A 16577-nucleotide genomic window follows, 5' to 3' on the forward strand; every position below is an offset into this window, starting at 1 on the left:
TACCTTCCTTGATATAGAAGGCAAATTAAGAAGTTCCTCTTTTTGAAAGGCTTTGTCTTTTTGAAAACACTGCTACATAACTTGTATTTGACTCTGAAATCAATTCTTCCAGCTCCAAACATATATTTTGAATATTTCTAAAGATTCAGCAACTTTGTGAATACTTCCAAAAACCACTGAGTGGATCCAGTTCTGCAGTGCTGATGTGCATATGTGTAGTTTTACCAGGTAAATCCTTCACCATTGCTTTGTTGTCAACTTACCCTTTATTTTCTTTCTCCATCTGCCAACTCCATTAAGTTCTTTTACATTCTTTCTAGCTAAAATAAAATTAACAGAACATGACTGTTGGATGCTTGAATACAGTATGGCTAATGGCTACAGTGAGTGAATGACTCCAGCATTTTTGGGGTTGTGCAGCTGGAATTCAAAACATTTTTTCTATTATTGATTTCAGGTTTGTGTGACAGAAGATATCCCTGAATATATCTAGAAATTCGTGGAAGCATTATCTGCACCTAGTCTTTATTAACTTTGCAATGCATCAAATATTAAGCATTAATGTATTGTCTGCATTAATGCAGCAAGTGTGCCCATTAGTGCTTTACCTTTTTTCTCCTTTAATAGCACTTTACAGCTAAAAACACTAGGTCTAATAATGGGGAAGAAAGCTCAACCGAACAGATGGAAAAATAAGTTTGTTTTTTTTGCTTAAGTTGCAGGTTTGTGAATTTCGATCTCACTGACAAATCCATCTGATTAGATTGAAATAACTGATTTTATTTTCAATTTTTAAGAATATAAAAAGGATTCAAGTTCAGCTTAAGTTTTAAATAAAATTATTTTTAGCCACTCATCCGCCCCACAAAGTATCCATCCTGATTGAAGTGCATGGCAAGAAACGCTTGGCATCACAAGCTTAGGAGGAGTGCACCAAAGAGCTGTTACAGGAAAATTAGTAGTACAGTCCCTCAGTTTCATCTAGCATCTCCTTTTTAAGAAAATGATATTTCTGATTATTGCTAAAGTTTTACAAATTTTATTCCATAGAACTAAAACCAAAACCTGTTTAGTACAACATTAATGTTTAACAATTAAAAAATTGGAGGGGCAGGGGGAGACAAGCAATCAGAAAAAAAGCCCCAGCAGCCTGTGGTCGGGCGTGCAGCTACGCACGCCTGGTCCCACCTCCTACAATCCCACCTGCCGACTGCTCCCAGACTTCCTTTAATCCAGTGAAAGACCAGATGACTATCACCTCATTCCAAAGCATTTTTCTCCAAAAGTAGTTATTATTTTGCACTGTCCCAAATTTATGTTAATGCACAATCCCCTGAATGAAGAGTTATTGAGACGGGAGTGCACACAGAATAGTCTTTATATGCTCCCAATCAAGCATCAAAACCTTGGCACTTGCAACGAAAGTCTTAACTGCGCTGCACAACAGCTACCGTCAGGCTAACGGTGGTATCATGTTTTGTAAGAATATGCTGCATAATAAATATCCACTAAATGTCCTCCTTTGCAAATACCTATTTAAAGAAAGACTATATAATGCTTTACCTCGCCCCCCTTCCTCGGTTGGTGGGAGCTCAAGCAGAGGTTATTCGCGCTTGCCAAAGGCCGGCTCGGCGCGCGGAGGAAGCCTCGCCGGGGAGCTCAGCCCTGCGGCTGCCCAGGGCTCCGCTGCCTTCACCCTGCCAGTCCGGCCAGGAAACAGCGCGCCCTTCTGCAGCGCGCACCAGCCAAAGACACAGTTACGGACCCACAACTGGGGTTTCAATATAATACCCAAATAATAAGAGCTGCTCTAAACTTTGCTCTAATAGAATTTTTGTAAAATAGTATTCTTTATACTAGAACAACCAGTCACTCCAAGATCCTTGTAAAAAGGTACCAATGCCAGCTTTGAAAGGCCTTGAGCCAAACTCGTATTTGATGCAAGTCCACTGAAATCAGAGTTACAGAAGGCAGAAATGATATATTTTGTCTCTACATTTTATGGAAAATTATGCCAATTTAATATAGCCTCTACTAGAATTTCTGGCAATATTTTATTTCAGTTTTAAAGACCATTGTTCTTAGAGCAGCCTCTTTTTTTCTAGGGTATAGCCTATATGTGGTAGGTTTCATTATTTTATTCTTTCATTCTATCAGCATCCTAAGTATGCAGGAATAAAACTCTCCTAGAGTTTTCTATATGGAATATAGAAAATAGGAATACCTGGCAGTTCCACTGTATGCATTCCATTTAAATGACTGGCTGCTGGGAGGGAGGAGGGACTATCTGAATGGATCCAGCAGCAGGACTAATGCTTCAGAGAAGTTTCTGATTTATCCTACTGCCTTCCAGCTTTTAATTAAAAAATCTAATTATGACAAATAAGCGCAAGGCTATTAGAGGGGGATTCCTACTTTAACTGAAGACTGGGCAACAGAAATACAGGAATGAAATAAATCTTGATATGCTTATGCAGCTTTATGGGAAGGACAAATGTTCAGTCCTAGAGTGAGTTCTGGTAACCCCGCTGTGAGAGTGCGTTCTATTCTAGAAGAGAGCACATCCTACTGACCAGGAGTTTGAAACAGATTTTGTAAAAAGACCCTCAATGAATTAAATGTGGAACATGCCTTCCACACAAGGGGAACAGTTGCAGAGCACCGTAACTGGATCTTGCACTTGGCTCCTGCAACCATTAAGTCATTTTTTACAGAAATTACAGTGCTGTTCAGATTTTGGAGCTCTTGTTTCCATCAAAAATCACATTCAAAAGTCATTTCTGATACAACACACACCCAGCTTCTTTCTTCCTAGGTCATACTTCTTCTAAAAAAGGTACATCAAACTAACGAGCAGATCCATTTAGCAGACTTTATAATACTCCAGTAGAGCTACAGCTTGTGGCACCATCTATTTACTCTGCATTTGTTGAACTTTAACTATTCTGGCCAATATCTCCCATCCCTAGTGTCTACCTTAATATCATTTTTGATGAGATTATTTCCCCCAAGAATATGTCTACAGAAAGATAAGGGGAAGAGAAGTGCTTTGGTTTTCTTTCCACGCTTTAAATATCCTGACCATTTTTCTTTTGCCTCCAAAATGTAAGTGCCTGTCTCTTTTCAATAAGTGAATTGAAGTCAGCAAAGAAAGTGTTAGCTGAGAATGCATCTTTTGCCTTTTGTATGGAAACCTATCCAACCAGCCAAAACACAAGCTGTTAAAATAAAACACTGATAATCCACTTTGCACATGTTCAGTAAAATCTTGTTAAAGTTTTGCAGCTAAACTACTGGAACAATCTGTTTACAAGAAGTCTGTCTCAAATGGGAGGCTAAAAAGGCAAAGTTTTCCACAGTAACTGCTATGTGCTCCTAAGGTCTGCATTTGGGGCAAGCCCTGGAAATGAAACCAGGACTGGTTTGTCTCCTATTTTCAGGTCCCAGAGAAGTCTGGAGGAGCAAGTCTGCTGGCGAAGGTCCTGAGAAAAGACGGACATTGGAGGCAGAAAGGACAGGGAACTTAAGCACAAGGAGGAGGGACAGGAGGCAGAAGAGATGGAACCACTAGACAAGGCACCAAGAGTGAGAAGCAGAACTGAGCCAGAAACGGTGAAGGGAGAAGGGAAGGGAGCAGAGATGGGTGGTAGCTGGAGGATGCCAGAAACACTCATGGTAACTAAAACCTTTTAAAACCGTGGCGAGGCACTGCCATTCCCCTGCAGTTTGAGTACCCGATGAATTCCTTGTCCAGGTTAGGCCACTGGCTCTGCTGCAACAGCTGATAAGTCCTGGAATACCCATGTATTCTATGATGGAATTTGGGTTTTGAAGGCTTACTACTTTGTTTTAAAGTGTTTTAGAATGATATATACCTTAAGTCAAAGGACATAAAAAGAATGCTTGACCTGAACTTAGAAGACATGAGAACTGAGATTTTGCATGCAATTACTATTTAATTTGGCTCTCTGTGCTGATGAGGTCCGTCCTCAATTGTACAATTGCATTTTTCTATATGACCTATGACTCATTCAGTCTGCAGGACAGACTTACTCTGGGGATGAATCAGGAGTGTTTGGTGAGAAGACTGTTCCAATCTCTGTCTCATTTAGTGCAGAAGCTGATAGGCATGCACTGCATGGAAGGATGATCTCAGGTTTCCAGGACTGGTCCTACAACAGCTTGGGGTGGGGGAGAAGAGGAAATCAGGTATGGCGCAATTCACTTAATCCAGTCCCTTCTTGGCTCCGAACAACTGTGTGCTTTCCATTTTGGGTGTCTGTCTGAAAACCTCTGGATCTGATTTGCAGAGGGATGGCCAACACATAATTACAATTTTGGTCAACGTAAATTTTGCTTTGGCTATTGTCAAATAATAAATAGGATATTAAACACTGTAAAAACACCAATTTTAGTAGCTCAATACTGGGCACTAGACTTCCTGAATGCTTCTTTTAAATCTCATTCTTCCAGAGGTGAGCTCCCTTCCTTACAATAGGAATCACATCTAGCCATTGCACAGCAACTTTGGGAAGGTTAAACCAGTCCCTGCAATGACAATATCAGTGAATGATGCCTACAGCAGGTATTTTATCTCGTCTCCCCAAGCACGCTTGCACAGCACGTCTCGACGCACGCAGCGCGCTGCCCGCAGAGGTGTTGCTTGTGGACAAGCACAGGGCACACTTGGTTGATGCACTAGCCAAGCAGAGACAAAGCACCACAGCCTTTTCTTTCTTCCCCCCCGCCCCTGCCCTCAGTTTCACCACGTCTTTAATTATTCCGGAATTTTGCACTCTTCAAGAGCAGCTGCCTCCGTGTTTCCTGGGAAAAGGCCTCACTGAGCCGTTCCAGTCTGCACCAGCCTCCCACTCCCAGTCCCTCTAGGGGACCGGCTTTGGGCCACCATCCTTCAACTCAGCCCTTCCTTGGTTATGTAAGGAAACACTTTGGTGCTAGTAGCAATCAGAGTTATATTTCTTATACGTTTCTTACGTTTTGACCATTTTCAGGTCACAATTAGCAAAATATGCTTGAAAACAGCCAAAATCAAAACGAGAAATTGAGCAATAGTGCTGCTAGAGCGCTGCAGGAGAGGGGGATCTGCTGAGCTGAATTTTGGCAGCTTCTCCTGTACTTTGTACTTCTTCCCTTCCAAGAGGACAGGCATGGGGGGCACCAGTGCTACAAGATCCTGTATTAGCGCCACTCACATTATTTACCAGCTATCTGACTTGCAGACACACCTTAGACTTGCTCATTGTTATCAGCAATACTGAACTAATCTACTAAAAATGACAGAAAATAATTACTTCTTTCATCTATGTACATACAAATATGACAGTAGATGTTTTTCGGTCCCTGTAATTTTCTGTAATTAATGGAATAGTTACCAAATGTCCATAAAACCTTGGACAAAAAGCTTTAATTTCAAAAAAAGGAAAAAAAAAGCGCAAATTAATTCAAGGGATTTCCCTTGAACAAAGCTGCCAGACATCTGCAACTTCCTCTGCTTCTAAAACCTGGATACTATTAAACTAACACATGAATAAAAAGCAAATTTCTTGTTCAAATTATAGCAGTATTGAATAATCATGCACCAGAATTTCAGACAGAGACTTTTGTCAATATGAACTGACCAAAAAAAAAAAAATCCCACCCCAAGACAAGCTGGAATGCTTTAAAATACCTCCCACAACACTTGTGCATATTGATAAATGACAGCTACTCAAATTTAAAGTACAGTATTAAACACATCTACAAATATGTCAGGAATGCAACGATCTGACTTTAGAAAGTTGAGATTCTGAACGTACAATTTTCTTTTCATTGCTTAGTTTCCTCTCTAAACCTTAACACAGACAGACGGTATTCTGAAAAATAACAGGGTTATGCATCTAAATCACTCTGCAGAACTTTTACTGTGGAAAATAAAAAAACACTGATTCAACAAGCATCAGAGTGAAGTTTCTGAATCACTAGCACAATATTTTGAAGTGCTATTGCTACTATTTAGAATTGATGAAGTGATCCAATCCCACGAATGTTTTTCCCCTCTCCTCCATGACATATGAATGTCATTTACATTCTTTCAGGATAAAAAAAAAAAAAGAGAGAGAGAGAGAAAAAAAGAAAAAAAGGTAATTCCTCAGACATTTCCAGTGACTAAATCCAACCTACCACACATAGTTGGCCAAGAAACTAGGAAAGAAGTGTTTGGGCCATTTGATTTGCAATTTGTTTTTGATTCCTTCAGATTCCTAATGTTTTTATATCACATTTTTCCTAGACAGAAATGTGTCTCTGAATCTTCAGCTATTTATAGACACAAATTCAGCCTCTCCCAGCTCCAGCCAGTACGCAAACGTTTTTCAAACTTCACCATCTAACTCATGTAACATGTTTAAACAGACTCAAAGCTTCATAACAAACCTCAGTGAGGAAAAAAAAATAAAAAATAAAAATACAGCTCCATGCTCACTGCAGTAACACAACACACTGAAGTACTAGTGCTGAAGTACTAGTGGTGATCACCTCTCGAACGAGTAAACTCAGCGAGGGAACTCATTCATGAAAATACACGTAGTGAAGCTGAAAGAGCCGCTGCGACACTCTGATAGCAGTGAGTGCGCTGCAACCCAAAGGCAGCAGCTGCTTTCTGAGGAGCACAGCTGTTCTCTAGCAGTCTGGGCAGGGGCCACTCACTGCAGTGCTACACAGCAGCACAAGCTTCCTGTGCGAACAAGGTATTTCCCAAGCTTGCCAAGGATCTCATGACTCTGTGAATGCTCTACTACACACAATACCTATCACCAGGATACGATACTTCTTGTGGACCTCATGAGGCACTGGGAAGAAACATAATTTCTATGCATAACATTTTTGGAGACTTGGTTTCATGTTCAGAATAAATTTGTATTTCAGTAAACATGGTGAGCGCTCCACCAGCAACCTCAGCATGAAGTGAATTCATAAATGTATTCACACACCTTCAGGCACTCCTGAAGAGCAAGAGCAGTAATAAGAAAAAGTGGCCTGCAAATGCTTTAATTTGAGTAGTTTCCTTTGCCATGGGGACCAGCAGTGCAAACACGTTTTCATTCAAGGTCCGCTTCATTCACAAGCCTGTCTAACTGCCTTCGGTTCAGTGCAGGGGGGCAGGAAGGGAGGAGCAGTGAAGACCTCCTCACTACTCCATTATCTTCGAGGAATACAGTCTGATGTTCAGAGCAGTGTATGGCTTCAGTAGGGGATGCGTGCAGCCAGTGCTGCTTGCATGTGAAGGACAGGTACTTAATACTGGTTTCGAGCTTAAAAGGTGACAGGCACTTGTATACTCTGAGGACAGCACGTGCAAAACATGCAAGATGCTGATGAGAGGAAGCCACTTGTACAATGAGAAAAATCAGTTTGGTGACCTGCAAAAACAGCTGAACAAGTACAAGCACGTCTGAAGTTCTCACTAACTAAAACCTGCAAGTTTAATTTTTATGAATCAGGCTGTCAGTCATGTAATGTAAGTTCAGCGATTAATGAGAATAAAAAAAAGGACAGTGATGAGAAAATGACCTAATGGATGAAGACACATTGATCTAATTTGTTATTAACTAACTACAATTAGGTGAAAGTCAGGAGGGAGGAGCCAAACACCAGGATAACAGTCAACAGAATCTTTCCTCTCAATCATTCAGTTTCTTTTGTTTGTTTTGGTTTTATGTTTCAGAAAGAATAAGAAAAAGAAAAGAAAGAAAAAGGTATCCTTCTCTACATGCTGAAAGGTCTTTGGTACATGTTACCATTGATAAAAATAAATTAAAACCCACATGCAGAAGTGTTTAATTGTAAGAACAAGCAAACAAATACTACTTGTTTTGCACTCTTCTGGCCTTCATGCCTGTAAGCTTTCTTAGCAACTTTAAGTGCATTAATTACCACATTCTAGGGAGAGAATAATCCTGAACATCCATTACAGCTTCTCCCTTGCTAATAGGAATTTTACTAAAGAACATATCATGCAGATTTCCATGCCTAGAAGGAGCTACATCAGTTTTTCCTTCTTATTAAATACCTCAAATAAGATTAACGATGATTTCTTTTTAACTGCATTGATACATGCAACCACAGCCAAGATGCAGGACAGAATGCTCACCTATTTTTTCTCCTCTTCTGTTTTGCTCTTCTTCCGTTTCACTCCTGTTCCCACACTGCCAATAAAAAATTCGAGGATGGCCAGACCATTGGCCACACTGACCTGCGTGTCCGCCCACTGCTCAGTTCAGAAGTTCACAACCGCCTCTCCCCATGCCACATGTCAGTTTCACCAAGTTTCATCTCTAAACTCTTCTCCATCATCTAGACCAGTTGGGAATTTTTCTTTCTTCCACCTCCTTCCTAACTTCCTCTCTTCCCAAATTTGCTCTCTGAAAGTAAATTTCTTTTGGAAAACCTTCCTTGTTGCTACATTCCTTAGTCAGATGGAACACACTGTTCAACTTTTTGCATTGATGTAACAAATAAAATGAAGAGATGAAGATGAGGAAAACAACATATGGAAAAGAAATGAGAATCCCAAATGAAGGCTAATCATATGGGGAGAAGACTCCCTTGACAGTATTTCAAAGCATTGAGCAAACCGGAATGCTGGATATGCTCATAAAGAGAGATTTATTAGGAAAAACAGAGAGCTTGGGTGTTGTCCACTGGGATGTTTGCATATCACCAGAACACCAATGACCAAATTCAGCACAGACAACATTCCAAATTAATGCCCACTAAGTTCATTTCCCATTTCCTTGAAATAACAGAAACTCCCCCCCAAAACAGAAGTTTGCAACAGAGGCTCAGAGTAACTCTTTCGTGCCTTCCATTTCATAAAAAGGCACTAAATGGTCATTTACACAAGGCTTCCCCAAAAGACCTAAGCCTTTTCAATCAGCTGCTCCAGTCTAATCCATGGACCTTATACATAAATTAAGTGAACGTGATAACCACTACACTAAGAGGCAAAAAGTACTCACTTGGTGAGTGCTAACTTGGTTAGGTAATATTTTTGTTATCCTGATCATATGTTCCTCTGTGCAAGGCTCCAGTGAAGGAAGCGGTTTCTCCAACAGGCAGATTAAGAATCACATATGCACCACATATGCCTGTTAGATCAACGTATTGAAACCGCTCTAGGATACCCTGCCTGTAATATCCAAATAGGATATTCTTCAAGATATTCTTCAAGTCTGCAATATTAAGTTAAGTTAGTAGTCCAAATAGGACACATTATGAAGATATACTTTATAAAATACTGAAATAACATAGCTAAAACCTGAAATCTTTAATATAATGAAAATTGCTTGTACAGAGAAGTCTTAAAACTTCACTAGCCTCCCACACACAGAGGGAATGCTCCAAAGCACAGAGCTCCACACAGCCAGACATTTTTGTATTAAGTAATTTTTAACAGAGTAGTTTTAGCTAAAAATTAAAATATAACAGATTTGCTCTCCCAGATGCTAGGAGACCAAAATCTGTGCGTGTAACTTGGATGCTGATCACAGAATGCGCACAGTGCCATGGAAAGCCACGGTAGTGATGTGAACTACTGGATACTGGCTCTAAATGCTGTTCAAAGCACTGAACATCATACCCAAAAGACCAACTTTTTCTTATGGGAGTCAGAAGTAGGAAGTTTTCATAATATATTCTAATTCCATTTTTTCATTTCCTACATGGAAAAAGCTCAGCTCATCTGTGACTCTGTTTTTCCCTTCATGAAATCATAATCATACGTGTTGGTTATGTATAGGGACTGCTTAGAATTCCTAAATATCTGGCACTAGATAACTAATATTACACACCTCCTTTCAGTATTCTCCCAGACACTTTTAAAGCAGGTTTACAAAAATATTCGTAAAAATAATAAAATAAATGCTTCACTTTTGGTGCTGGACAACATGAACATCTACCACAACAAGGAAACAGAGCTGTGATAAAAATTGAATATAGAAAGCTCAGACTTACATTTGTGTTGCACAGTTTATACTGCTTGTAGGTGCCAATGCACACAATAGCTGCGGCCCGCTGAGGCTGAACCACCTGGTGGGATGCAGGACCATGATGGTTTGAGTCGCTGCTATGAAACAAACTTTGAGATGCAGGAAATGAAGTTGACTGATAAACTGAGGGCCCTATGGCCTGATGTCCAGCCTGAGGTCCGCTTTCTTCTTGATAAAGATTCCCATGTTGCAGTGAAGGATTAGCTGCCTGGCTGTAAGTGTTCCCAAGACTCGAACTCTGATGAAATACATGGTTCCTTGATGATTGTCGCTGCCTCCGAAGTTTCTGAGGTTGCTGACCAGTATCAGTTTGCAAAGGTAAAATATATGGCACTTTTCCATATCCATACTTTCCTGGGCCAATAGGATTTCTGCTTCTGCTTCTAAAGACACAGAGAGAAAGACAGAACAGTTCACTCATAAGTGAAGAAGCAGCTAGATACATATACAACTCTTTGTCCAAGTTACTCTAGAGATTTGGATAATAACCGAAGAAAAATTGAAGTCAGTATGCACAAAAAAAATCTGTGAAAAACCACTAACAAAGATTTTGTATCTATTTAAAAGGTTTCCTGTGTTTCATCTGATAATAAATATTTTTTTAAAAAAAAGAGACAGAAAAAGGATGAAGAACATCAAAATACTACTAAAAGACTCCTAGAAAAAATGACAAACAGAAAAACAGATATGCATTAAAGGTGCATTCAATTAATAAATTGTGAGCTCCCAGTTTACGCAGTTGGGATATAAGCCCACTTTTCACTACAGCAGCTTACCAGCACAGAAGTGCTTTTTGGTACACAGACCAATTTTTCCTTACTCCAGACTCCACATTTTGGGCAATGAACCATATAACAAACTAGGGGCTAGAAGTACTGGAAGTGCCAGCGTAAGGAAAAGCTGAGGCCACGAAAGCTGTGTTCCTGGAGAGCCTCCAGGAGCCTCCAAGACCACCTGCAGCACAGCCCCATGTCCCTGCCCTGCTCAAGGGCACCTTACACTGAGCACGGCATCGGCAAACAAGCTGGGGATCAGCCACTCCTCAGCCCCCGGGCTGCTGGAAGGGGAATGCTGCTCGGCCACTGGGCTGTACAGCAGGACGAGAGCGTGGGGCTGGCAGGACGATGCAGGGGGACGATTCAGGCAGTGGCAGGTAGGGTGGCCCAGAGCGGTGCTGCCTGGTCGGGCGGCCTCTGAGCCAGCAGGGAGCACTCTCAGCCAGCACATGCTCCCTGGGGAAGGGTCGGAAGCCTTCTACATTCCCACAGCAACGGATGGGACTCAGCCCACAAACTCAGCTCCAGCTTGGCAGTGGAAAAAAAAAAAAAAAAATCACAAAACGAATAAAACCATATTCAGTTCACACCGTTCAGGTAGGTTAATCTTGGCATTTTATCTGCAAGCAATGAGTCCATTTGGATTTGTTTTCCCTGTCACCCTGTACAGCTCAGCATCACATCAGATCTAGACTTCTAATGCTGCAGTCTGAAGAAATGGAGTTGGCAAAGAAAAATCTTCCTGTTCAGAGCCCTGTGAATGTGTGAACACAGCTGTTCTTGGGTAACCTCTGCAGCTCAAGAAAGGAGACACCCTTGAAAGAAGGTCATTCTCCTCCTGTCCATAAAATGTATTTTTAATATATATAAAATACATTTGAACTGCAGTGAAAACTAGCGGTTATAAATTGACACACTTATTTTCTAGAAACTGAAATGTTACAGATGTCGGACAACTACAGATCAAAGGCATTTCTATGGGCTTTTTTCCTCTCTTGTATTTATTTTTTTTCTTTTCTTACATGGAAACCTTGGCAGTCATTTACTTAACATTCTAGCTTTATGGACATGTTGGCCTCTTAATCAATCCCTCTGGCTCAAGGATGGAAGGAGAGAGCGTGCTGATTTCCCTAGCAGGTAACTTGCTAGCACTCTGGAGCTCTGCATACCAGGTAATGTGCTCTGTGACAGTGATGGTCATTGCTGAGACAAGGATTGAGTAGCTACGGTAGAGAAAAGAAATACAGACTAGCTTTGTGGCATTAAAGAAAGATAAAAACCCTCAAGAAATGAAGGACAGGAAAGGAAGGGGACCGAGACGATTTATGGACTGGACCTTGTTCAGAAGTCAAGATTAAAAAACAACCTGATTTAAATGAGCATAGTTTGTTTGTTTGTTTGTTCTCCAGATCAAGCCGTTAATGTACCCCAAGACACTGCCATCTCTCATTTTTAACATAAAACTCTTTACTTCTGAGCAAGAATGAAACTAAAAGGAAGAAATAATATTTCTTTCTTGAGATTTCTAATCATATTTTGTACTTTAGAAACACTTTGGGATCTTAGTTCACATGAAGCATTTAGATTTTGGAGCAATTCACTTTATGTGGAAAACAGATAGAATTCCTTATTCTCAATTGCCCCAGCCTCTAATGATTCTGACAGACAGAAAATCTCTTCTCAAGCTGACCACAGTAGATTGAGGTGTCTGAGATATGAACAAACCTTGGCAACAACTCCTGGCAGTTTGAGAACTCCCTATTTCAGCGCGTGGAGCGCGGGCTGCGCAGGGTGGTATTCCTAGATGGATGAGAGCATTCGGCATCCCAGCGCCCTTACAAGGGTGGATGGAGGGTGGCAGGTCTACAAAAATAAGGGTTGGAGTCTATGATCTATAATCAGACCCTCGCATCTGGCATCAACATGAGAAGAAAACTGAGCAATACCATGTGCAGGCCATCTGGAGCAGTAGGAATACGCCTCTCAGCCTGCTTAGCACCAAATTCTTTGCAGCAAACGAATGCTAGCAAACGAATCTTGCACAGACAAGCAGCGAGATACGGCATCTGATCCTCCTGGAGGAACTGCTGCCTGGCACAGCAGAAGAGCTCACAAGCAAGAAGTCAAATACAGGACAGATGTTTGACTGTTAATCTCTAGTTAAAGATCATGAGTGGGAATTGAAAGAACCGAAGCACACGCAACAAATGTGATATAAACTAGGACTCCTTAGCTGAAAAGAAGATAATGAAATGGGCATATGTTGGTTTTAAATATAGCCTGCATAATAGCTGAAAGATGGACCCATAGTTGAAGGCCAAAAGTGTCCATAAGCTATTAGAAACTCACCAAATTCTTAAAAAAAAAAATGAATCGACCCAGAGAGAAGTCTTTTTTTTTTCTTGTAAAATGGCTGATGGCTGCAACAAATGTTAACAGTTGATGCAAAGTGAAAGAAATAACATTCTCCCTGTTAATGTCTGTCTCATCTTGACTTCTTTTTCTACACTTTAACCTGGCAACATTGCAGATGTCCCAACTTACAGAGAAATAAGGCAGCATTGCTGGCAGCCAAAGGTGCTAGGACCCTTATGATGAGGTGTTCATGGCAGCATCAAGGCTCACCAATGAGTTCTCTCCTTTGCCCTCATCTCTTTCCTTAAGTCTCCCACAGCAAGCAGGGCTAAAGTAACCCAAAACTTTGCAGTGTGGCACTAAATACAAGTTTCAGTTTGCTCAGGTTGTTCAGCAATTATGATCTGGAATTTCACTGGAACGCCCTTCCTATGACATGGAATATTAACTTCATGCAGCTAGGAATGTCACATTTCTTTCAACATATAAATGGCTGGAAACAAAGCGTAACACACAACCTCTAATTATTAACATCTTTATCAGTGTTCAGGCACTTATTTAAACCCATATTGTCTGGAATGAAACTATTCACACGCGGTTTGTTTTGCCTTCAAGCGCCTTTCTTTCACATTTGGCAACATCCTTAGAAATTAGGAATGCAGCTTGTTGCAATGTAATTAAGAACCCTATAAAATAGCTTGCCAGTAATTAGCTTTTATATTTTGGGGGTACACCAGGTAGAATCGATAATGACACACAGCAACAGCAGTGGGACTGTTATGCGAATCCATAAATGGGGAGAAAACAACAGGGAGAGGGGAAACGGGAGAAGGCAATGGGGAGAAAAAAAAAATCAGATAAAGACTTTCATTAGAAATTAACCTGCCTTGCCAACACTATTTGTTTTATGCAACTACTTGCAGGAGGTGGAAGCAGGCCAACCCTGATGGCTTGTGAGGAATTTTGAGTTGCCAGCAGGACTTGTTCTTACCTACCCTTCTCGTGACCCGCATTACTCACTCCTCACTACAGCAGGATTTGGAAACTCCTGCGCCGTTTGGTTTACTCTGAAGAATTCTGCATTATACTTTTTGTTAGGCTAAGGATATAGACCATCCTACACACTCTGAAGACGCAGGTCAGAGTTGGGAGGCATTCTCATGTAATACAACAAGCTAAGGAGGAAAAAGGAATCAGCAAGTGATAGCATCCCCTGAGCCTTGTTCCTAGCTGGCCAGATAAGGACTAGACTGAGGCTTCGCAGCAGTCAACTGTACGTGCCCAGGTATGCTGGAAACTAAGACTCATCCTTCTGAATGCAGCAATGTTAAGAAAAGCATCTGAGCAGGATGTCGAGGATGTGTTGCTACAGGAGTAACACGGACTGTGTGAACCCCGGTCAGCAGCTCTCAGACAAACCCCCTGGAAGTCCTGTTTGAGCAAGACTTGAGTTTTAGTCACAGCTTTGACAAAGTTTTTCCCGAAAGGTGCTGGATCCTGTCTTTATGTAACTGTGGTTGCCCCAGCATTACTGGGAAACAATTACATGAGCCTGGGGGCAGGAATGCAGCCCAAAATTCCCATCAGCACAAGAGCTCCCAAAATAGCTGTATTCATACAGGATTCTAACATATTTCCCAAACCTGCAACATGCTGCACTGCACTGATATATCTAAGATAAAAATGAACCAATATAAACTCTTCACAAAACCTCTTTGAATAAGACAGTAGCAATTTTAGATTGCTTCTGTTAAGCACAGTTATGAGGGAGCAGCTTTGTTTATATATGGATTTACTTAGCTTTAAAACTCTGAGCTGAAACACTGAGCATGAGAACAACTGCAGTGTTGAACTCCAGTAGAGAGGTCAATCACTGGTGCTAAAATATCAGCATTAGCCTCTCAGAACTGAAGCATTTAACGTATCAGTATTTTGCTGCTCACTTAACTATGCAATAGAGTTTAAAAAAGAAAAAGAAAAAGAAAAATGAAGAGGAACCCAGCTCCCAGGGAGCAGAAACCACCAAATGTCTGACAAACAGGTACTGAGAGAAAGAAATCTGGCAGAGTCATTTCATAATTCTCTGAAAGAAAAGGAATTTATTTTAACTGGAAGGAAGGTATTTTAACTGCTGAACTCAGATCATCCTTTCCACAGGATTGTTCAGTGTTTCTCGGTCATGTTAATTCAGTGCTCCTTTTGCACCTGCTTGGACTCTTTAGGATGTTAAGCTATCAATTACCATCTAAAAAAGTGCTCCACAAAAGCAGTTTTTCAGCTGAAAGAAGTTAACATAACTATTCCATTAATACAATGATTTTCATCACCAGTTAATGAGAGTTTTTAATCAAAAGTTTAATAGCTTGTCCAGCACACTTCATGCTCAGGGACCAGACCAGTCCTCAGCTGAGCAGTGATAACTTCACTCCCACACTCTACAACTTAGGACACTGACTCAGGCCTGGGAGACGTGGGTTCAGACCCTTCCTTCATCTTTTTCATTCAGAAGAGAGTTACTCCCTTTACACTAGCCCAAATTAGGCAGCCGAAGTACATGCTCCCAGGTTGCTCATATGCTATGCCAATTACTTAGGGTTTTTGGCTATTTAACCTTGTGTCAGCCAGATTTTTGCTACTTCTGATGCAGTCATGCTAATAGAACTGTTTAATAGAGGTCAGACCTTTTATTTAATTGCTTCCAATAAAAAGATACCAGTCAGCAATTTTCTACATTATTTTGCATAGACAAAGGCCCTGAACACGTCTTCAAGAAACAGCAGCAGCAGAAGGGAAGAAAAGGCCTCCAATTCCACCAGCTTTCTCACCTGGGAGGCTCCCTGGCTAAACTGTTGGTATATTATAAAGATCGTTTCTTGCCTCGCTATGCGTAGTACCAAGTAAGTGCCCAATAATAAAGAGCTGCTTACATCTTTACTGCATTAAAGAGGAGATACAGGGCATAAGAAGAAGAAAAGTAGCATTTAGCAATACTTGAAGTCCGTCAGGATCAAGACTGCACATAATATGGACAACCGCAGCAGATAGGAAAGTGCTGTCAGGAACAGTGTTATCTGAAGGCAAAATACTTCTTAATAGAATATATCTGTTGAAAGGCAAGTAGCAGCAATAAGCATTTCATGTCAGGCCACAGCCAGCAGACATCTATGGCCTACTGTGTCTATCTCAAGCAGACGCCTAACAGCTGTTTAATACAGATTTGGCAATCTCCTTTCTTCAGCAGATCCCTGCAGTGACACCTCTCCCCAAGCCAACCGAAACAGGTTTAAAAAATACATTTGCCCAAACAAGGGCAAAAAAACAGTTTTCATGCTGTTAGCGTAAGGACTGTAGCTAGCATACTTTAAAATAATTATTAGCTAGTTCACTTGTTGGTCTATTG

At 40.9% G+C, this 16577-nt stretch overlaps 1 protein-coding gene across 1 annotated transcript in view; it reads right to left on the reverse strand.

The window, feature by feature from the left end:
• The window catches only part of THSD4 (thrombospondin type 1 domain containing 4), a 234363-nt gene that overhangs the window by 193969 nt on the left and 23817 nt on the right, over nucleotides 1–16577 (reverse strand). The window contains exon 4 of the mRNA XM_088520213.1: nucleotides 10012–10429. Within this exon, the coding sequence (XP_088376339.1) occupies nucleotides 10012–10429 (418 nt within the window). The remainder of the gene's footprint in view (nucleotides 1–10011; nucleotides 10430–16577) is intronic.

This window comes from Tinamus guttatus, unplaced genomic scaffold (genome assembly GCF_059628265.1).
Source record: "Tinamus guttatus ecotype Peru unplaced genomic scaffold, ASM5962826v1 Tinamus_guttatus_pri_ptg000004l, whole genome shotgun sequence".
Taxonomy (NCBI): Eukaryota; Metazoa; Chordata; class Aves; order Tinamiformes; family Tinamidae; genus Tinamus; species Tinamus guttatus.